At 47.1% G+C, this 22,792-nt stretch overlaps 1 protein-coding gene across 1 annotated transcript in view; it reads left to right on the forward strand.

The window, feature by feature from the left end:
- LOC132321768 (acrosin-like) overlaps positions 1-10,492 on the forward strand; it is a 42,694-nt gene extending 32,202 nt beyond the window's left edge. Inside the window, 2 exon segments of the mRNA XM_059835210.1 lie at positions 8,724-8,965; positions 10,099-10,492. Coding sequence (XP_059691193.1) covers positions 8,724-8,965; positions 10,099-10,458 — 602 coding nt within the window. The 3' untranslated portion in view covers positions 10,459-10,492.
- Positions 10,493-22,792: the final 12,300 nt, after the last annotated feature.

Genomic DNA, 22,792 nt, shown 5'->3' on the forward strand with positions numbered 1-22,792 from the left:
GGCTTTGCCTGTCCATGCGTAGTGGTGAGGAAGACAGTACGTAGTCTGTATAGCAACAGAAAAGCTTCCCCTTGTTGCAGGTATGTTGCGTGTACGCAGATGGTTGGTATTCGATGTCGAGGTAGGTGAGGCACTGCTTTTCTATGTACGTGTATTACATTTAGCCCATATACTCTCTGTGCGGACAGAAAAGCCTCTCATCACCTTGTGTGCGTATATTCCATGTATGCGTAAAGTATGTGTATCCATGTGCATGTGTTCCAAGTCAGGACAGCATACGCTCCACACACAGAGAGAAATGCCCTTCCTCCGTTGGCCTTGAAAATGGCTGTGTTCCATGTAGAGACAGTATTGACTCCACATAAAGACATCAACATTCATACTGGACATAAAGCGTAGCTTCCCCTCACCTGTCTGTCTGCTTTGTGCAGTCCGTATGCAACTGACACACTGTACGTCTATTCTGCACGTTCTATGTGTGTGTTCTGTGCAGAGAGTGCATCTATGGAGAGAAAAACATGGTTGTGCTTCCTGTGTCTGTATACTTTTTTTATGTGTAGATACTCTGTCTTCTGAATAGAGAGAGGAAAAAAGTATAGTGAGATGAGGTCAGCTGAGGCTTCTCTTCCTGCAGATAGTGTATCATGTCTGTGGATGTTCTGTATAGACCGGGCGGGGGTGGGGGTGGGGTTGTTATCTATGTTGACGAAAGACATGTATTTGGATGTATCTCTCTGTGTCTCTCCGTCTATATTCTGTTTATACTTGCTGCATGTGTTCTGTGTATATTCTATGCGTATGGAGGTACCTAGATGGTGTCCTAGCTGTGTGTATTTTACATGCAGGCAGAAGTTGCCTCGCTTGGGCAATGCAGGACTTGTTCCCTATGTAGAATATATGCAATGTACAGACAATGTAAAGGAAATGAAGCAAGCTTCAGCTAAGCAAGGTGAGGCTCTTTTGTTTCCCTGTAAAACACATCCTGTCTTGTTTATGCCCCGTTCACAGATGCAAAACCCTCAGCCAGACTCTTCTGAGTGTAGGCAGGTAACATACCGTCAAGTTCTAGTCAAGCTATAGATGGAAAGCAGGGACATAGTCCAAACCCTTTTGTCCATCCGCGGAGGCTCTGCTGTCTGCATGTCTTCTAGCTTCAGCCTGGGGAGCTCGGCTGAGCCTTCTGCATTGCCACAGACGTGGACTTTGTGCTGCTTGGGTAGCAGGTGAACAGCGAGGGCGAGGTGAGAGTGACCAGAGGAGCAGAGAGGTGTCTCCCAGGTGAACTGGGAGCTCTGCAGGTGGTCATTTGAAGGGGCTGAGGGGAATGTTTTGGGGGCCACCTTGTATCTCAGCGAGAAAGGGCCGCCTGTGGGTTGCGGGTTTCCTCAAAGGCAGAGAAGTGGGTTGTGCCCCTGTGGAGGTGCCACCTGTGAAGGGTGAAAGCTCTCTAGGAAGCATGAAGAGCAGTTGGCCACAGAATGGACTAATCCCTGTGCAATAAATAGCAGGGGTCTGGGAAGAGGTGTGGCATTTGTGTCCCCATCAGGTGCAGTCTGGCTCTGCGCAGGCAGCCTTTCCGTTGTGGAAATGTGTAGCGTGGCTCTCTGGCACAGCAAAAGGAGGGAGAAATGAGGAATTTCCCAGGAACCCCTAGGAGGTGAAGAACTGGGATGCATTCAAGGACTTTGAGAGGACTTGCTAGGAATGACTGTCTTTAGGAGATTGGCAGGAACATTGTAGAGTTGTTGGCTAGGAGTTTCTGAAAGGGAATAAAAATACCTATTCCACTACTGTTTTCTAGGATTGCCCCCAATCTAGGATTGCCCACACTAGTTTTGAAGCATGTGAGGAGCACATCACCATATGGCTCTGGAGGAGTGCTTTACTGCACCGTGGGGCTTTTCTCGCAGTCCTGCACTGTGTGGCTTTTTTGGAGCTTTCTGTCGGGGGCTTTTTGGGAGCGCTTCACCATGGGGCTTTTTGGGAGCGCTCCATCACTTGGGTGTTTTGGAGCTCTGCACCCCGGGGCTTTTTTGGAATGCTTCACCATTTTGGTTTTTTGGAAGGCCTTTATGGTTTCACTATTTTCTGGAATGCTACAGGACCCGGCATTTCTGGAGTGCATCACCGCGCCACCCCAGAGGAGTGCTTCACCATTTGGTTTTTCTGGGAGTCTGTCACTGTTTGGCTTTTTGGGAGCCCTCTTTGCGGGGCTTTTTTGGTTTGCTTCACCAGTTGGATATTTTGGAGCGCTTAACCCCGGTGCTTTTTAAGAGTGCTCCATCGCGGGCTTTTTCAGGGTCCTCCCTCGTAGTGGTGTTTGGAGCTCTCCACCCTGGGGCTTTTTGGGAGCAGTCCAACCCGGTGTTTTTTTGGAGCTCTGCACCCTGTGGCTTGTTTAGAGGGCTTCACCATTTTGTATTTTGGGAACCCTTTACAGTTTTGCTATTATATGGAATAGGACGAGACCTGGCATTTTTTGGAGTGCTTCACCGCGCTGTCCTAGAGGACTGCATCACCATTTGTTTTTTTGGGTGTCCTTCACAGTTTGGGGCTTTTTGGATTCCTAAACAATTTGGGTTTTTTTGGGGGGGAGCCCTGCACACTGGGGCTTTTTTCAAGGGCTTCAGCATTTTATTTTTTTCTGGGGGGGAGCCCTTTACAGTTTTGCTATTTTTTGAAATTTTACCAAACCCAGGATTTTTGGAGTGCTTCACCTCCCTGCGCTGCCCCGGAGGAGTGCATCCCCATTTGGTGTTTTGGGAGCTGTTCATCATTTGGTATTCTTTTGGGGAGTCCTGCACCCTCTGTGTGTCTGGGGGCTCTGCACCCTGGGGCTTGTTTGGAGTGCTTCACAGTTTTGTTTTTTGGCGGCCTTTTGCGGTTTTGGTATTTTTTGGAATATTGCAAAACCCAAGATTTCTGAAGGCCTTCACAACGCGGCCCTGGAGGAGTGCCTCACCATTTGGTTTTTCAGAGCCATTCCCAGTTAGTATTTTCTGGAGGAGTCTTGCAGCGTTTGGTGTTCTTTTGGAGGGAGTAGTGTACCATTTTAAGGTTATTTTGGGGGAAATTCTGCACAGTTTGGTGGGTTTTTTGGGAGTCCTGCAACCTGGGGCTTTTTTGGAGTTCTCCAAGCCAGTCCTTTTTGGAGCTCTGCCCCCTGAGGCTTGTTTGGAGGACTTGACCATTTTGGGTTTTGGAGCCTTCTATGGTTTTGCTATGTTTTGGAATATTACAAAACCCGGGATGTTTGGAGTGCCTCACCGCACCACCCGGCAGGAGTGCCTGACGATTTGTTTTTTGGGAATCATTCACTTATCTTTTTGGGGGAGTCCTGCAGCGTTTGGTGTTTTTCTGGGGGACTCCTGCACCCTTTGGGGGCAGTTTCTGAACTGTTTGGTGTATTTTGTGGAGTCCTGCACCCTGGGTCTGTTTTGAAGCTCTCCAACCCGGTACTTTTTTGGGACTCTGCACCATGGGGCTTGTTTGAAGGGTTCACGGTTTTGTTTTCTGGAGCCCTTTAGGGCTTTGCTGGTTTTTGGAACATTACAAAAGCCGGGATTTCTGGAGTGCCTCAGCCTGCTGCCCCGCAGGAGTGCCTCACCATTTTGGGTTTTGGGAGCTGGTCACCGTTACCTTTTTGGGGGATTCCTGCATCTTTTTTTTGGTGGGACTCCTGCAGTGTTTGGTATTGTTTTGGGAGCACTCCACCCGGGTGGGTTTTCGGAGCTCTTCACCCTTGGGCATTGTGGAATTATTGCTGGAGGTGACTTAGAAATTAAATCTATATTTGCATTTTTAGGAAAGGTACAGCACTGAAGAAACTTTTGGGGTGGAGTGTGGTGGTCATGCAAGAGTTCCATCCCGCAGAAGTTCCCTAGGCAACCTTAGGTGTTGGCAATGCCAGGGGAGCTTGGTGTGCTGGCTCTAAGAGAAACTGTACAGAGGGTGGAGCAGAGTAGAGACAGCGCGGCCCGGCTCTGTGATAAGACAGGAACTGGAAGGTGCTATGGAACAATGCGATGGAGACTCCCCCTGATAACTAGGATAGGTACCTGGTCAAAGACAATGCTATTGTACAAAGATACAATAACCTATTTAGTGCGTGTAATGGTGTGTAGCGGAGTGCCTGGGAATGGGCCGACAGTCTCTCACCTTTTGACAAAATACTCATTATAATCTCATTGTAATACTAAAAAACACACCTCCATCCCAAAGCTACCCACCTCCAAGGTGCAACCACCCCTCACTGAGCCTGCGCTCTGAATTTTTCTTAGTCTCTACTTTTAAAAGCAAAGCGAGAAACTTTTACACCAATTACAACAAAGACAAATATGACTAGAGTCACTCAAGCTCCACCTGTAAAGTAAGAATAGTATAAAAGCTTAAGAGAGGAGGGATGTTAGGGAAGATACCATCGCAGACCTGCTCTAACATCTGGGATCAGTCGACGGGCTGAACCTCTCTTCCCCCCCAGAGGGATGCCTTTGAGTAAGATTTGGACACTTGGCTATACCAAGTGTGTCCCCCCCCCCCGGGAGATTTGGCAACCTCTGTAGAGTTGTTTTGTGATTTAATGCGCTTGTAGCCAGCTATAATTCTCATATTAACACTTGGCTATCCAAAAGAACTTGTGTATCTGTCACTTTAATAAACTACACTATTTGTTAACCTAGCCGTAAGAGTTCTCATTGAACACAGTTAAATTCCTTAAGGGTGGCCGTGCTAGTTCATGCAACGTGGCTAGACTGAAAGTGTATGGAGTTACAAGTGCATCCGTAATCGTTAAGATTATCTATCTATCTATCTATCTATGAGTGTGTGTGTATATATATATGTTTATATAGAACACGACCGGACTTGTAATACAGGAAATGGGCATCACTCAGAATCTAAGCCTAGCCGCCCCCAGCCCCTCTGATATCTGAGGACAAGCTGGAACGCACAGGGGTTTATTTTCTGCCAAATTGCTCAGTCCTTTTAACGTGACAGGCATGTTTTCAGTGGTTCACCATTTTGTTTTTTGGAGCCCTTTATGGCTTTGCTATTTTTGGGAATATTACAAAACGGGGGATTCTTGGAGTGCTTCACTGTTCCACCCCAGAGGAGGGCAAACCATTTATTTTTTGTTTTCCTGGTAAGTCTTGCACCATGTAGGGTTTTTTTGGGGGGGGACTCCTGCACCATTTGCGTGTTTTTCTGGGGAGTCCTGCATCATTTGGGTTTTTTGGGAGTCTCCAACCCGGCACTTTTTTTGAGCTCTGCACCCTGGGGCTTGTTTGGAGGGCTTCACCATTTTGTGTTTTGGAGGCCTTCATGGTTTTGCTATTCTTTGGAATATTACAAAACACGGGATTTTTTTGAGGCCTTCACGCCACTGCTCCGGGGGAGTGCATCACCATTTGGATTTTTGGGAGCCGTTCACCACTAATTTTTTGGGGGGGTAGTCCTGCACCTTTGGGTGTTTTTTTAGGGGGGAGTCCTGCACCGTTGGGTGTTTCTTTGGGGAATCATGCAGTGTTTGGTGTAGTTTTGGAAGGAGTACTGCACTGTTTGGAGGTTTTTTTGGGAGAGATTCTGCAGTGTTTGTTGGTTTTTTTAGGACTACTGCACCCTGGGGCTTTTTAGAAGCTCTGCAGCCTGGTACTTACGTGGAACTCAGCACCCTGGGGCTTGTTGGAGGGCTTCACCATTCTGTTGTTTGGAGCCCTTTATGGCTTTGCTATTTTCTGGAATATTACAAAACCCGGGATCCTTGGAGTGCTTCACTGTGCTGCCGCAGAGGAGTGCAAACCGTTTAGGGTTTTTTTTTTTCTGGTGAGTCTTGCACCATTTGGATTTTTTGGGAGGGACTCCTGCAACATTTGGGGTTCTTTTCAGGGAGTCCTGCATCATTTGGGGTGTTTGGGAGTCTCCAACCTGGCACTTTTTTTGAGCTCTGCACTGTGGGGCTTGTTTGGAGGGCTTCACCATTTTGTGTTTTGGAGGCCTTCATGGTTTTGCTATGTTTTGGAATATTACAAAACGCGGGATTTTTTGAGGCCTTCCTGTCACTGCTCCGGGGGAGTGCATCACCATTTGGATTTTTGGGAGCCGTTCACCGTTAATTTTTTGGGGGGAGTCCTGCACCGTTAGGTGGTTTTTTGCGGGAGTCCTGCACTGTTGGGTGTTTTTTGGGGGGAGTCCTGCACCGTTTGGTGGCGTTTTGGAAGGCGTCCCTGCACCATTTGGGTTTTTTGGGGGGGGAGGTTCTGCAGTGTGTGTTTGGTATTTTCGGGAGTCCGGCATCCTGGGCCTTGTTTGGAGCTCTGCAGCCTGGTACTTTTTTGGAAATTAGCACCCTGGGGCTTGCTGGAGGGCTTCACGATCTTTAATATGACTAAGTACCAGGTGCATTTGTTATGAAGTATCATTTTATTAGTAGTAGTATTATTTATCATTTATACATCTCTTTCCAATAACACAAGCCCAGCAACGCCTTTTAGATTTCCTGTTTTCAGAGGTTAAAGCCATCACTAAATGACCTCGACTTACCAATTTACACTCCTCCTGCCAGTCAGTTCACTGTCTCAAGGAAAAGAACAAATCCACATAAGGTACCTCATTCCATTGGCCTTCCCTCCTACAGGACAACATCAATTGCAAAATAGTATTATAATTTGAAGTCCCATTAGTTGGCCATTTCTCTTGATCATCTAAAACATACAAAGGCCACCAATTATTACAATACTCAATCCTTTGACTTTTACGCAAATCATCATGCAACTCATTCCAATGTGTCAATAAACCTCCCAAGGGTGACGTCTTTGGTATCTTCCCATCAATGGCTAAATTCCCCGCACTCTTACTCTTAAACAATTTTGTTAATGCCATTATGTTTATTATTCTTATATCATTATATTATCAAAGACCAAATTAGCAAATGCAAATGCCAATTGTCTCAAATACACAAATGTCCAACCCAGCAATAGCTTTCGCTTATGACTTGCGGGCAGATGCCTACCCTCAAAGCCCCAACCCTGCGAAGCTTTCGCTGCGCCTTACGGGCAGGCTATCCAAAGACATTCCAAAGAAGAAGTGCCTTACCCTTTTCCAGGGTGTTGCGAGGAGCTCGTATGGGTCAAGAGCGATGGTCCTTGCCGAGAATCCCTCGGTGCCGGCTGGAGTCTGATCGGCACTCGATCCCTTCCAGTCTCACCCGCAAGGTCCCATCTGGGTCGCCAAAACTCTTCCCCTAAGTCAGCAAAACCAAGAACTTTCTAAGACTTAATTTGAAGTTTAGAAAGCAGGCACTTCTTTATTGCAGCGCTGGACGCACAGGGAATCACTCCGCTTAGTGTGCGTGCCGAGTTACTCCGCTACAAACGTTATATACAATCAAAGTATATTTGATTCATCGTATTTCCAAGAAACAATTAGCATATCCATAGGATTTCCGAGAACTCATTAACATATGTAAATGTCCATAACGCATGTGCCTTCAGGTACACTGGTGGTCGCCCAAAGCCCTCTGGTGATCATCCATAGACTCCCTCATTGTGTCCGCTAGTTGAACCCAATCTTTGCGCATGCTCAGCTCAGTTGCAAAATTCCATTCCCCTTTAATCTTGGAACCTCCAGAAGAATTTCTCGGTTTACTAACCAGGCCTACAACTTACCCTTCTCTTGACAGGAATATCCTCCTTATCGACAAAGCTACATTGTTTAATCATTAGTTCATAATCAAATCATAGATAAAGCATACCTGGTTACCATTACACAAATTATTTCTCACAAAATATATCATGGTTTTTAACTTTTGTGGATTAGTCTCTCGATTATACAATTCGATCAATATCCATACCCAAGATAATCAATGGTTCTTTCTCTTAATATCTATTGATTGGCGTTCTTGATATTCCAATCAAGATGGGAAGGGTAAAGGGATTTCCAAGCAGCAGCACTGGGTGCGTACCAGGTCCCCATAGTTACGGGACTCAAACGAAACTTCTCTATTCGATTCTTCATTGTTCCATCTCGTTGTGATTAGTTTCTTAATACAAAGCAGTGACTCCCTGGTGAGGTTCCTATGGTTACGAGTCTCAAGACACACCAATATTCTAACATTCTATTTCTGCTTACAACTAAATGCAGTGATTTTACAACAGCCCACCTGAAACTGAAGTCCAGTTCTGGACCCGTTCTGTGCAGGGTTATAGGATGAGTCATTTTCTTGTAGGTGAAGTGGATCCAGATGTGTATCTTGTGTCACCTAACTGTTCAGGGCACAGATTTCTTGTAAATCTCAGCTACTCAGGTCACCTTCTCTGTCAGTGCTGGAATAAGAATTTTAAGTGAGATGGATTGATATCTGCGTGCTGGTGGATTCTTCTTTGGGAGATCGCAAATGGCCTTCAGCTTTAGGGTCCAATTTAACCATGACTCCAAATGAGAAATAGAAATACCTTTTTTATTTCCCCCCCCTTGACCAGCTGCAAGGTTTTGAAGTGAATTGGCTCCTGTATTCCTTGTAATCAGAGTAATGCCTGGGGCTCTGCTGCTGGGGTATGTGGGTGTTGAGAGCTCAGCTGTGCCTGTGATTGCTGCTGCTGCTGCTGTGGTTCCTGGATTCACACATGGATGAAATCTGAACACAGTCTCTGTTAACAGCTGTTCTCAATCTGTAGGGAAATCAAATGCTGAGACTGAACTACTTAACCTGAACCCGCTTTTTCTTGCAGGGAAGATGCTGCATGAGATGAAAAGCCTTGTCCTCGAGGAGCCAAAGTGTTGGCTGGATGTTATCTCTGTTTGGAGAAAGCTTCATGGGCGTGAGGGGCAAAAAGACAATGTCTCTCAAGAAAACCCATCGCTTCTCAAGAGCAAATCAGAAGAAGAGACAAATATTGCAAGCGACAGGCAGAAACCCAAACAAGTGAGAGAGACCGTGTCTGAGCAACATCAGGGCGGAAGCTGGAGAGAGGTGTGTGGTACTAGAGAGGCAGAGATCATGTTCCTGCCACCCTCTTCCTCGCGTGCAGACTCTCACCGGACTTTCCCTTTATTTTCTTCAGACTAGGCAGCCCCCAGCGCTTCAGGCCCAGGGGTGGCTGTGGGGCCACCGGCCCTGCAGCAGAGATGCTCGCCTGTGGGGGGGAGCTGCTGGCTCCCAGTGTTGTCCCAGCAGTTGGGTTCTTTACCCGGTGTGCAAGAGGCCGATACACACACAGAGTCGAGTTTATTTCATGTTTGCGCAGAGATGGGTGCTAGGTGGTAACTCCACAAGGCTAGCACCCCTCGGTAAACACACGGTTCAGCATTTCTACGTTCCCAGCAACAGTTACCAGTACTTTTTACAGTTGAGCTTAGTTGCCTTCGTTCCCATTGCCTCTTAGGTGCCTTGTCTTCACTTGAAGTCACAGGATCCTCTCTTTTTCCTGCGCATATCCTGTGAGGAAGGGGCTTTTTTCTTTCCTGAGTTGTGGTTATCATTAGGGGTGAGGATCGTGACATTACAGCCCGAACGATTATACTCTCGATACATCCCAAAACGATCCAAACTACCACAGTCAGTATTAGAAACACAATCAGAGTTTGAACTAAGCTCTGTAACCAACCTATTAAGGAGAACCCCATCCCGTGAGGTATTTTATTTAACCATCTCGCTTTCCGTACTGTTCCTCATTAAAGCAATTGGTAAAACATCCACCCATGGAAGTCGAGTTTCTCGGCGTAATTTTGAGATGTGCCTTTTAAGAGTCTGGTTCATTTTATTCTTTCCTTTCCCACTAGGCTGTGGCCTCCATGGGGTATGTAAATCCCATTAAAATTGGAGGAGTTTTGACGCTCCCTGGACCACCTCTGAAACGAAATGAGGCCCATTGTCAGAAGACAGCGCTTCAGGAATCCCACATCGAGGGATTATTTCCTAAAATAGAATGCTTTAACAAGCTCTCTAGCCCGATTGGTGTGGCAAGGGAAAGCATTGGGCCATTCTGCAAATGTATCTACTAACACTAGTAGGTATTTCTATTGTCTATATTTTGGTAACTCAGAGAAATCTAGTGCTGACAGAGGCCACCCAAGAAGAACTTAATCCTCTCTCCTCCACTGCAGGGTGACAGCGGTGGTCCTCTCACCTGCAAAGATAACAGCGCTGACTACTTCTGGCTTGTTGGAGTGACCAGCTGGAGGAAAGGCTGTGCGAGAGCAAAATAGCCCGGAGTCTACACCTCCGCTCAGCACTTTTACGACTGGATCCTGCTACAGATGGGACTGCCCCCAGCAGGAAGGGGCAGTCCAACATCACGGGCATGGAGTCATTTTCTCACCGCCTCAACTCCCTTTCAGAGGCCAAGCCCAATACCAACGCAGTCGGGCAGGTTTAGCTCCTGCCCATTTCCACTCCAGAGGCTGGTGGAGTTCTTCACTTGGGTGCAGGAGCTCCTGCAGGTCCTGAGAGGAAGAAAGGCTTGAGCAGCATGCTGAGAAGGATCCAGTGCAGGCTGCAGCATAGCTGCACTGGATCCTTTTCCGGCAATGGCTGCTCATCCAAAGGCAGCCTCAGTGTCAAAGGCCTGCTCTGTCCTGTCCATGCTCGTCCGAGGGCACACAAACGCTGAAGGTGACTTAGCGCTTGAAATAAAGTTGCCAATTTTCACAGCAAACCATGCTTCAGTCCCTTTCAGTCTCCCGTGCGAGGCAAGGACTTCCATGCCCGGCACCTGCAAAACGAGGCTGCAGGCGGTCAAGTAGGTCACAAAGGGAAAGAGCCACTCAAAAGGGCTGAAAGCGTGCCTGGTCAGAGAGGAGGGTGCTCAGAGCCACCATGGGGTGGAGAAGACTGGCACGTTGAAGTTAGAACAGGGAGAGGAAAAAATGATGGGACATGCAGCCAACTTTGGGGGTAGGCATTAAGGCACACAGGCTGATGCCTAGGGCCTGGCGTAAGCCTTAGCTCACTGAACAGACTGTGGGAAACGCCTGAGCATGGCAAGAGAAATTGCTGAGCAGAGCAAACAGACTAAGAAGCTGACAGCAGTTACTGGGCCATGAGGAAGAGCCAGATTTCACGGGTAGTTGAGGGGGCTTGATGGGAGAGGTGCTACACTTCACAGGTAGTTGAACAAAGAGTTGGCGTCATCCTGGGGAGAGGGATCTGCCAGGGACAGCAGTGCCCAGGAAACCGCATCAGTAGTGCCATGGAAGTCCAAGGTGACCTAGCTAAGAGCACCTGCAACACCAAATCTGTTTACAGACGTAGCAAACCTGGGAGCAAGGGGGGAAAAATAACGGGGGGTAGGTCCCTTGCTTGGGAGCAGCCAAGGGCAGAGAAAGAGAGGAGTTGAGGAAGATGAGGGGATGTATAAGCATGGAAAATGGAGAGAAGACGGGGATGAAGGAGCTAGTCACACATAAGCCAACCGCTGGTTGATTTGCTTGTTTGCCTGAGCCCTGCACCTAATCCCCGCCGTCTGTCCTACCTTCTTTCTGAGAGCGCTCCCAAATCCTTTTCTGTGTGGCCCCACTCTGTACCGGGTGAGGAGGTGGGTCCCGAGGCCTGCCTGCTAGCAATGGCAGAAGGGAACACAGGTCCTAGGGACCCAGCAGCTGGAGACACCGAGTGTCTAGGGCCAGCTACTGGTGGGAGCGCTGTGTGCGTGTGCAATTCACTTGGGAACTTGAAGCTGCACTAGTTCACGAGCAAGAGGAGATACAGCTCTGGAAAGACCCAAGGTCTGTGCCAATTACGGGGTAAGCAGTGTGACAGCCAGCCACGGATTTTAATTGAACTTAATTCCCATGCTAATATTTCAGGGATCCATGAACATGCTGTGCTTGCGAATCTGGGCAGTGATGTGTGTGTATGTTTGTCACGTTAAAGCTTCCAGCTTGTCCTCAGGTATCAGAGGGGCTGGGGGCAGCTAGGCTTAGATTCTGGGTGATGCCCTACTCTCTGTTTTACAAGTCCGGTCGTGTTCAATGTGTTGAACTCTCACGATTACGCATACACTCGTAACACCATACACTTTCAGTCTAGTCGCGTTCCATGAACTAACACGGCCACACTTAAGGGATTTGGTGGCATTGAGTGAGAACTGTCACGGCTAGATTAACGAATAGTGCAGTTTATTGAAGCAACAGATACACAAGTTCTTTTGGGCTGCCGGTGATAAAATTACTGCCTGCAAAGCATGTGCAAATACCAAGAATATGAGCACTATAGCCTGGCGACAAACGCGTTAAGTTATAAAGCAACTCTATAGAGACTTCTAAGTTGCCCGGGGAAGCACTCGGTGTAACCAAGTGTTCGAACCTTACCCAAAGGCGTCCCTGTGGGGGGGAAGAGAGGCTCTGATCCCAGGTGTCAGAGGCGGTCTGCGATGGTATCTTCCCTGGCATCCCTCCTCTCTTAAGCCATTTTTATATTATCTGTCCTTACAGGTGGAGCTTGAGTGACTCTAGTCATACATACCTCTCTTGCAATTGGTGTAAAAGTTTCTCGTTCTGCTTTTGAAGATATAGACTAAGAAAAATCCAGAGCGCAAGCTCAGCGAGGGGTGGTCGCACCTGGGAGGTGGGTAGCTTTGGGATGGAGGTGTGGTGTTTTGGTATTATAATGAGATTATAATGAGCAAAGTTCACCCAAAGATAGTATTTTGACAAAAAATGACAGACTGTTGGCTCGGGGTGGTAAATAGGCGGCTTAGGGTAGGAAATATGCGGCTTGTCAGTTCCATAGTACCTTCCAGTTCCCGTCTTATCCCAGAGCCTGGCGGCGGTGTCTCCACTCCACTCCACCCTCCGTGCAGTTTCTCTTAGAGTCAGCACACCAAACTCCCCTGGTGTTGCCAACATCCAAGGTTGCCTAGGGAGCTTCTGTGGGATGGATTCCTTGCACATTCGCCACACTCACCCTGAAGATTTCTTCAGTGCTGTACCTTCAATATAAATTTAATTTCTAAGTTACCTCCAGCAATTATTCCACAAGTGGTAGTGATGTTTTACAGGAATAATACATGGAAGTGGTAAGAAAATCTAACTACTTCAAAAGAGGGGATTGATACCAAAGATTTAAACAATTTAGCTGTAAGACAAACCCTTTTGGATAAACCTTATCAGAAAGGGAAGTTACCAAAGCTTAAACCGTGATCATCTATGCCCTAACTACATTGCTGGATTGATATAATGATAACACCAGAACACAGACTGAACTCATGTCTCAACTACTGTAAAGGTCCTGGATCTACTATGCCTGAGTTAACCAACTCCTTTGTCAGAGTTTGACAACAACAAGAAGATTTGAGAATGTGTGAAAAGGCCTAATTAGAAAAGTGACAAATGCCACCACCTTCTGTCTAAGTGGTGGAACCTAAGTAAAGGGAGATTGAGACTTATGGTGTCGCGTTAAAGGAATGCAGTTTCGAAATTTGTCTGTCAGAGTCCCAGGACTTTCACTGACCCATTTATCAGAGCCCCAGCAAGAGGACTTGCACTGAGCAGATGCACAAAAATTGAAATTAGTTATTTTATTGAAAGCGACAGAAACAGATTCGAGATTGCCGTTGATAAATTCACTAACTACAACAGTGCTACTAATTAAGGGTAATATTGCTAGCAGACTTGATAGTAATACAAGAACCCGGGGATAACTGTCACCCAGAGGTGAGAGGCGCAGCGCTTACCCAGAGAGGCGTCCCTGCCTGGGGTGGAGGAAGAGAACACAGCCCCTCGACTGGTCCGTCAGGTATTGAGGTTCTTCTCTCCCACCTTAACAATCATTTTCTCTGACTTTTATCCCCATAACTACGAGGTGTCCCCCCCATGTGTGACGTGTAGCATGATTTCGGTGGAGAGACGAGTGCTATAGTCATATATGTTTAGCAAGCCATCCTGATAGTGAAAATCCCAATCCATGTAACAGCTTATTCAACCAGGTTGTTTCCATCCCTTCTCTCAATTCACGGCTGGCCTTTGCCACATGTTTTATGTGATCTAGTTGTTCATCAAGATCTTTAGTTACATTTGGTATATGAACACAACAAGTATCATTTGCTAAATCCAAATATCCGCATACTCCATTTTCATGCAGCAATAGCAGATCCAAAGCTAGCCTATTTTGCAATGTTATTCTCGACGTTGCCTGCAGCTGTTCATTTAATTTCTCCAGTCCAACCCGAGTCGCATTAGCCAATGCTTCAATTTGTCCTGTAAGGTTATACAGCATCATACCATTCTGGAAAGCCATTATCTGGGGTGTAAAGATAGACTCCAAAGTCCATCCAACTACCGTTCCTGTGGTCAGATGCTGCCAAGGGTCTTCTGGTTCCCGTTTGATCCGCCCTCATAGGGGTGGCACAAGAGGTTGTTTTTCGCCAGAGAGGATAAAGTGTCCACAATCCCAATGTGTGCTGATGTCGTGGACCTTCCACTGGCAAATCGGTAGTCCGTGTTCCATCACTACTAACCCAAACAGTGCGTCCCATAGAAGGCAATGTCAGCTTCTTACAATTCATATGGGTATCGTTAACTGTCAAATGTGACCAGGTGTCATTGATAGAGGTGGCATAGTTACGGCAAATACTACCCAACCGAAGGGCTCGAACTATTGGGCCCAATTTCTGAATTTCACTCCTTTTGCTATTGCAATTATAAACTTTAGTACAGTTCCAATTACAGTGTTTTGGTTTAACCAAATGGGAAATCTTAAAATTGGTGTATACATCAATGAGGGTATTTGATGGTCCAATAGTCCCATCCCAATCAATGTACCAGTCAGTGGTCTGCATGGAATGCCAGTCACCCGTTTGGGGTGCGTCCCATATTTTGGGTAAGTGCATTCCCCAGGGAAATTTGTCACATGTGGTTTTGGTTGTTGCAGGAGAATATTTACCCTCCCAGCAGGACTCCTTTTGACAAACGTACGACCAGCCAAGAGAACATATTGTAATGTTTCCAAACTTCACCTTGCCCACACTAGTTTTTGTCATGGCTGTGAAGGTTCGATTTAGGTCAAGGGTTAAAATTCCCCAGTCCAAAGCTGAAGCAGCAGACTTGGGTAGAGGCAAACATGCAGTTATTTGACTGACATTATGTATGTGCCCAAAAGCATGGATCAATTGCAATATCAGGTTTGAGGAAAAACCCCATCCACAGCTAGTCAACAAGAGAATACTCCAACTATATTTTACCAGCATCATGGTTAAAACTTTCAGTTGCCAAACTATCATCAATACTATGAAAGCAAGTCAGATTGTTAGAGCTATTAGCAAGCCTTGAGAACGCTCCAACTCCATGTAGGATAGACCGTGGTTCCAGGTGTAATTTGTTGTTGTCAATGTTTCTGCAAGGAAAAACAAAAGAGAATGCTCGGTCGTATTCTGACCGGCAGAGTTAAGTTAAAAGGTAGGTACCACCCATCTGGTACTAATTTGGTGTATTTTCCCAGAACTGTTCTTTGCTTCCCAAGCATAGAAATTCTTTGGGGTTGTTAATACCATTGCCACTGTTAAAAACATATCCTTTATATCTAGGGTTGCCATCCATGTGCGAGATGCTCCCTGGATTTGGGTCTCTACCTCTGCAATAGTTGGTACAGCGGCAGTTAAAGGTGCTCTATTGGCATTCAATTGGCTATAGTCAATCGTAAGCCACCACTGTCCGTTTGGCTTTTTTGCCGGCCAGACAGGAGAATTATACGGGGAGTGAGTGCGAGTGATAATATCTCTTTTTTCCAAGTCTGTTACCACCCTGTCAATGCCCGACTGCACGGTCGCTGGCAGTGGGTATTGTCTCACATTAGTAATTTTTGATGGGGGCAAGGGTATGGACTGGACATCTCTAATAAATTTATGCTTTTTGTCTCATCCCCTTTTGTGTTAACTTGCCCAGCAAAGCTCCAAACTGAGCCATCAGGGAGTGCCCATGTTCTACCAAATAATAAATTAAATCCCAATATGTTAGTATTGGCTGCACCTACCAATACCTCAGTTCGAGTCAGTTTATCTTCTCCCGGGAGCCATAAGGTGGTCTTTGCTGTGGGGCATTCTTTTACGACCCCATCAATCCCTGTGAACTTTAGTTTGCGGTGACCAGGTTTGACATTTAGGTGTTCTGCCGTCTCCTTAGTAATCACTGATATTTGGGCGCCAGTATCAGTAAGAAAATCTACAAAAACTCTCCGGGGTCCCAGTGGTATAGCAATAATTGGTCCATGATGTTTAGTAGAGAGCCACTGCATAGCTAACACCCTCCGGGCAGGATGGCTCACTGTCCTCCCCAGGGACATGCGTTTTTTGGCAGGTTATCTTTCACGCCAATCAAATCCCCCTGTGGTGCTGAGGGTGGGGGTTTGTCAGGGGCCAAAGGTCTCCCTGGTGACAGACCTCCCTTTAACGAGTCACTTCTCCTGCTCAGCACTTTTACCAGAGCTCGGAGATCAGCAGTACATGAGCCATGTAACAACCATCGAGGCACTCCTATCGCCACAGCCTGTCGCCAGAGGTCATTACGCTCCTTATCAAATTTAGTTTGGACCTCAGGTTTTGGCTTAGGAGTATAGACTTGACGGACTCGGCGAGGGGCGTGGTTGTGGGGCTTCTCGACACTCAAATCGATCCAGCCCATCCTGCGTCCATAATCTACCAATTCCTGTACAAACTCCCCCCAAGTAGTTACACGAGCCTGTTCTGCCTGTCTTCTCTGTCGTGCACCACCCTGTTGCCCAGCATTGCGGGTGGCCCGTAAGCAATCTTGCACATTTGCCACATACGTCTTTAGACTGTCTGGGAGTCCACGGATAAGGGGGGTTAATCTAGCTGGATCAATAGGGGCTAACATCGGGGAGCTCCGTAACAAGCTCCGCTCATACATGGCCTGTATACAGGCTGCCTTTTGCACAGATGCATTCAAGTCAGAGAACCCCAAAGTCTTTATCACACGGGGTCTCCCCTATCTTGCGGGTCAATACCACCAGCCCAATAAGCAGCCCTTGTTGTCAATGAATAATTATGATCACCCGGCGTGGTGGTTAAAAACACTCCAGGACCCCAGTAACCTCTGGCTTCCTCTTCACTTAACAAAGTGTTATCTCCTCCTGTGAGGGAGACATGCCACACATACTCAGTCTCAGACTCCCCTGGGTGCCGCGAGTATTTTTCCCCATTACCCTTACCAACTTTAACCTTCTGTTCACTCCTGCACTGTTCAATTCGCTCTATTATTTCATTTTCATTTCTCCAGAATTTCTGGGCCCACTCTAGTCCCGCTTGGGACGGCGCACATTTATATTTTTGTAGCAGTTTATCCATGGCAATCCTGTCCATGACGCCAATTTTTACTGTCGCGTTAAAAGGAATGCAGTTTCGAAATTTGTCTGTCAGAGTCCCAGGACTTTCACTGACCCATTTATCAGAGCCCCAGCAAGAGGACTTGCACTGAGCAGATGCACAAAAATTGAAATTAGTTATTTTATTGAAAGCGACAGAAACAGATTCGAGATTGCCATTGATAAATTCACTAACTACAACAGTGCTACTAATTAAGGGTAATATTGCTAGCAGACTTGATAGTAATACAAGAACCCGGGGATAACTGTCACCCAGAGGTGAGAGGCGCAGCGCTTACCCAGAGAGGCGTCCCTGCCTGGGGTGGAGGAAGAGAACACAGCCCCTCGACTGGTCCGTCAGGTATTGAGGTTCTTCTCTCCCACCTTAACAATCATTTTCTCTGACTTTTATCCCCATAACTACGAGGTCCCCCCCCCATATGTGACGTGTAGCATGATTTGGGTGGATAGACGAGTGCTATAGTCATATATGTTTAGCATGACCTCTATAATCTTCATTAGCATATGCAGGCTGTGAGTTGTAATATGCATTTCATCGGTAATGAGGCAAAGGTCAGTTATCGGACACGAAGCCTTTTCAAAGAACAAAGGACCTCTCACATTCCTGTTATTTTACTGTCTTTGCTGACCATAAGCAGGGCTGTCCTGCCTCCATAGGACCCCCTCCTTATCTGCATCCTGTGTTAGCTGGGTGAGTCTCCACTCCCCCGGGTCGCACAAGAGATAGCAAGGGCAGTCTTAACAGCTCTTTGTGCACAGGAAGCCCACCTCGTTATCCAAATTCCACATATGGGAATTATAAAATATATCCAGAAGTCTCCAGGGGGGAAATGTTAGAGAACATCTTGAAACACAAGGTCAAAAACAAGTGAAAAAGAATGGAAAGAGTGGAAAGAAGATACTTCCTAACGAATACACCTGGTATTTAGACATATTAAAGGTAAAAACTGTCTCCACTAACTTTCCACTAACTAGCAGTAACGATTAACACAAGGACCAATTTTAGAAAAATAGAACAGAGTGCCAAAATAGTGCCCTGAAGTTAACTTGCCTCATTATAATCTCACGCTCATGTGAAAACCACACCTCCTAGCTAGAAAAAGCCCCCAACCCAAAGAAGGCCGCTACTCTCTGAGCATGCGTAGAGAATTCAGAGAGAACTGTAGCTTTAAGATGAAGTAAGAAAAGTATTAACCGATAGTTAATTAAGGGGTAGCACCAGGAAGCGTGACTAACGTTGTTAACTGTTTTAAATACCTGTTACGATTTTAAGCCAGTGTGCATGTTAGGAGGAGAAATCCCTCATGCACCCAGCGCTGCAATGAACCAATGTCAGCTTTCTAAACTATCATTTGGTCTGGAGAGTTTTCTTTGTTACAGTTTTGGGTAACAGTTGGCTTATGTGTGACTAGCTCCTTGATCCCCTTGATCCAGTGTTTCCCCGGGAGATTTAGAAACCTTTGTGATCTAACGCATTTGTATCCAGGCTATTATTATTCATATTCTTGCTATTTGTACCACCTTTGTGGGCAGTAGTTCTATCACCAGCAATCCAAAAGAGCTTCTGCATCTGTTCCTTTAATACACTACACTATTCATTAATCTAGCCATAAGAGTTCTCATTACACACAACCAAATTCCTTAAGGGTAGCCGTGATAGTTCATGCAACATGGTTAGACTGAAAGTGTATGGAGTTACAAGTGCATCTGTAATTGTTGGCATTATATATGTATGTGTGTGTCTGTGTATATATGTGTGTGTATATATATATATTTTGAACACGATCGGTCTTGTAATAGAGGAAATTGGGCATCACTCAGAATCCAAGCCTAGCTGCCCCCAGCCCCTCTGATATCTGAGGACAAGCTGGAAGCTTTAACGTGACAAACATACACACACATCACTGCCCAGATTCGCAAGCACAGAATGTTCATGGATCCCTTAAATATTAGCACGGGAATGAAGTTCAATTAAAATCCGTGGCTGGCTGTCACACTGCTTACCCCGTAATTGGCACAGACCTTGGGTCTTTCCAGAGCTGTATCTCCTCTTGCTCGTGAACTAGTGCAGCTTCAAGTTCCCAAGTGAATTGCACACGCACACAGCGCTCCCACCAGTAGCTGGCCCTAGACACTCGGTGTCTCCAGCTGCTGGGTCCCTAGGACCTGTGTTCCCTTCTGCCATTGCTAGCAGGCAGGCCTCGGGACCCACCTCCTCACCCGGTACAGAGTGGGGCCACACAGAAAAGGATTTGGGAGCGCTCTCAGAAAGAAGGTAGGATAGACGGCGGGGATTAGGTGCAGGGCTCAGGCAAACAAGCAAATCAACCAGCGGTTGGCTTATGTGTGACTAGCTCCTTCATCCCCGTCTTCTCTCCATTTTCCATGCTTATACATCCCCCTCATCTTCCTCAACTCCTCTCTTTATCTGCCCTTGGCTGCTCCCAAGCAAGGGACCTACCCCCCGTTATCTTTCCCCCCTTGCTCCCAGGTTTGCTACGTCTGTAAACAGATTTGGTGTTGCAGGTGCTCTTAGCTAGGTCACCCTGGACTTCCATGGCATTACTGATGCGGTTTCCTGGGCACTGCTGTCCCTGGCAGATCCCTCTCCCCAGGATGACGCCAACTCTTTGTTCAACTACCTGTGAAGTGTAGCATCTCTCCCATCAAGCCCCCTCAACTACCCGTGAAATCTGGCTCTTCCTCATGGCCCTGTAACTGCTGTCAGCTTCTCAGTCTGTTTGCTCTGCTCAGCAATTTCTCTTGCCATGCTCAGGCGTTTCCCACAGTCTGTTCAGTGAGCTAAGGCTTACGCCAGGCCCTAGGCATCAGCCTGTGTGCCTTAATGCCTACCCCCAAAGTTGGCTGCATGTCCCATCATTTTTTCCTCTCCCTGTTCTAACTTCAACGTGCCAGTCTTCTCCACCCCATGGTGGCTCTGAGCACCCTCCTCTCTGACCAGGCACGCTTTCAGCCCTTTTGAGTGGCTCTTTCCCTTTGTGACCTACTTGACCGCCTGCAGCCTCGTTTTGCAGGTGCCGGGCGTGGAAGTCCTTGCCTCGCACGGGAGACTGAAAGGGACTGAAGCATGGTTTGCTGTGAAAATTGGCAACTTTATTTCAAGCGCTAAGTCACCTTCAGCGTTTGTGTGCCCTCGGACGAGTATGGACAGGACAGAGCAGGCCTTTGACACTGAGGCTGCCTTTGGATGAGCAGCCATTGCCGGAGAAGGATCCAGTGCTGCTATGCTGCAGCCTGCACTGGATCCTTCTCAGCATGCTGCTCAAGCCTTTCTTCCTCTCAGGACCTGCAGGAGCTCCTGCACCCAAGTGAAGAACTCCACCAGCCTCTGGAGTGGAAATGGGCAGGAGCTAAACCTGCCCGACTGCGTTGGTATTGGGCTTGGCCTCTGAAAGGGAGTTGAGGCGGTGAGAAAATGACTCCATGCCCGTGATGTTGGACTGCCCCTTCCTGCTGGGGGCAGTCCCATCTGTAGCAGGATCCAGTCGTAAAAGTGCTGAGCGGAGGTGTAGACTCCGGGCTATTTTGCTCTCGCACAGCCTTTCCTCCAGCTGGTCACTCCAACAAGCCACAAGTAGTCAGCGCTGTTATCTTTGCAGGTGAGAGGACCACCGCTGTCACCCTGCAGTGGAGGAGAGAGGATTAAGTTCTTGGGTGGCCTCTGTCAGCACTAGATTTCTCTGAGTTACCAAAATATAGACAATAGAAATACCTACTAGTGTTAGTAGATACATTTGCAGAATGGCCCAATGCTTTCCCTTGCCACACCAATCGGGCTAGAGAGCTTGTTAAAGCATTCTATTTTAGGAAATAATCCCTAGATTTGGGATTCCTGAAGCGCTGTCTTCTGACAATGGGCCTCATTTCGTTTCAGAGGTGGTCCAGGGAGCGTCAAAATTTCTCCAATTTTAATGGGATTTACATACCCCATGGAGGCCACAGCCTAGTGGGAAAGGAAAGAATAAAATGAACCAGACTCTTAAAAGGCACATCTCAAAATTACGCCGAGAAACTCGACTTCCATGGGTGGATGTTTTACCAATTGCTTTAATGAGGAACAGTACGGAAAGCGAGATGGTTAAATAAAATACCTCACGGGATGGGGTTCTCCTTAATAGGTTGGTTACAGAGCTTAGTTCAAACTCTGATTGTGTTTCTAATACTGACTGTGGTAGTTTGGATCGTTTTGGGATGTATCGAGAGTATAATCGTTGGGGCTGTAATGTCACGATCCTCACCCCTAATGATAACCACAACTCAGGAAAGAAAAAAGCCCCTTCCTCACAGGATATGCGCAGGAAAAAGAGAGGATCCTGTGACTTCAAGTGAAGACGAGGCACCTAAGAGGCAATGGGAACGAAGGCAACTAAGCTCAACTGTAAAAAGTACTGGTAACTGTTGCTCGGAACGTAGAAATGCTGAACCGTGTGTTTACCGAGGGGTGCTAGCCTTGTGGAGTTACCACCTAGCACCCATCTCTGCGCAAACATGAAATAAACTCGACTCTGTGTGTGTATCGGCCTCTTGCACACCGGGTAAAGAACCCAACTGCTGGGACAACACTGGGAGCCAGCAGCTCCCCCCCACAGGCGAGCATCTCTGCTGCAGGGCCGGTGGCCCCACAGCCACCCCCGGGCCTGAAGCGCTGGGGGCTGCCTAGTCTGAAGAAAATAAAGGGAAAGTCCGGTGAGAGTCTGCACGCGAGGAAGAGGGTGGCAGGAACATGATCTCTGCCTCTCTAGTACCACACACCTCTCTCCAGCTTCCGCCCTGACGTTGCTCAGACACGGTCTCTCTCACTTGTTTGGGTTTCTGCCTGTTGCTTGCAATATTTGTCTCTTCTTCTGATTTGCTCTTGAGAAGCGATGGGTTTTCTTGAGAGACATTGTCTTTTTGCCCCTCACGCCCATGAAGCTTTCTCCAAACAGAGATAACATCCAGCCAACACTTTGGCTCCTCGAGGACAAGGCTTTTCATCTCATGCAGCATCTTCCCTGCAAGAAAAAGCAGGTTCAGGTTAAGTAGTTCAGTCTCAGCATTTGATTTCCCTACAGATTGAGAACAGCTGTTAACAGAGACTGTGTTCAGATTTCATCCATGTGTGAATCCAGGAACCACAGCAGCAGCAGCAGCAATCACAGGCACAGCTGAGCTCTCAACACCCACATACCCCAGCAGCAGAGCCCCAGGCATTACTCTGATTACAAGGAATACAGGAGCCAATTCACTTCAAAACCTTGCAGCTGGTCAAGGGGGGGGAAATAAAAAAGGTATTTCTATTTCTCATTTGGAGTCATGGTTAAATTGGACCCTAAAGCTGAAGGCCATTTGCGATCTCCCAAAGAAGAATCCACCAGCACGCAGATATCAATCCATCTCACTTAAAATTCTTATTCCAGCACTGACAGAGAAGGTGACCTGAGTAGCTGAGATTTACAAGAA

The sequence above is a fragment of the Gavia stellata genome, unplaced genomic scaffold (genome assembly GCF_030936135.1).
Source record: "Gavia stellata isolate bGavSte3 unplaced genomic scaffold, bGavSte3.hap2 HAP2_SCAFFOLD_44, whole genome shotgun sequence".
In the NCBI taxonomy this organism is placed as follows: domain Eukaryota; kingdom Metazoa; phylum Chordata; class Aves; order Gaviiformes; family Gaviidae; genus Gavia; species Gavia stellata.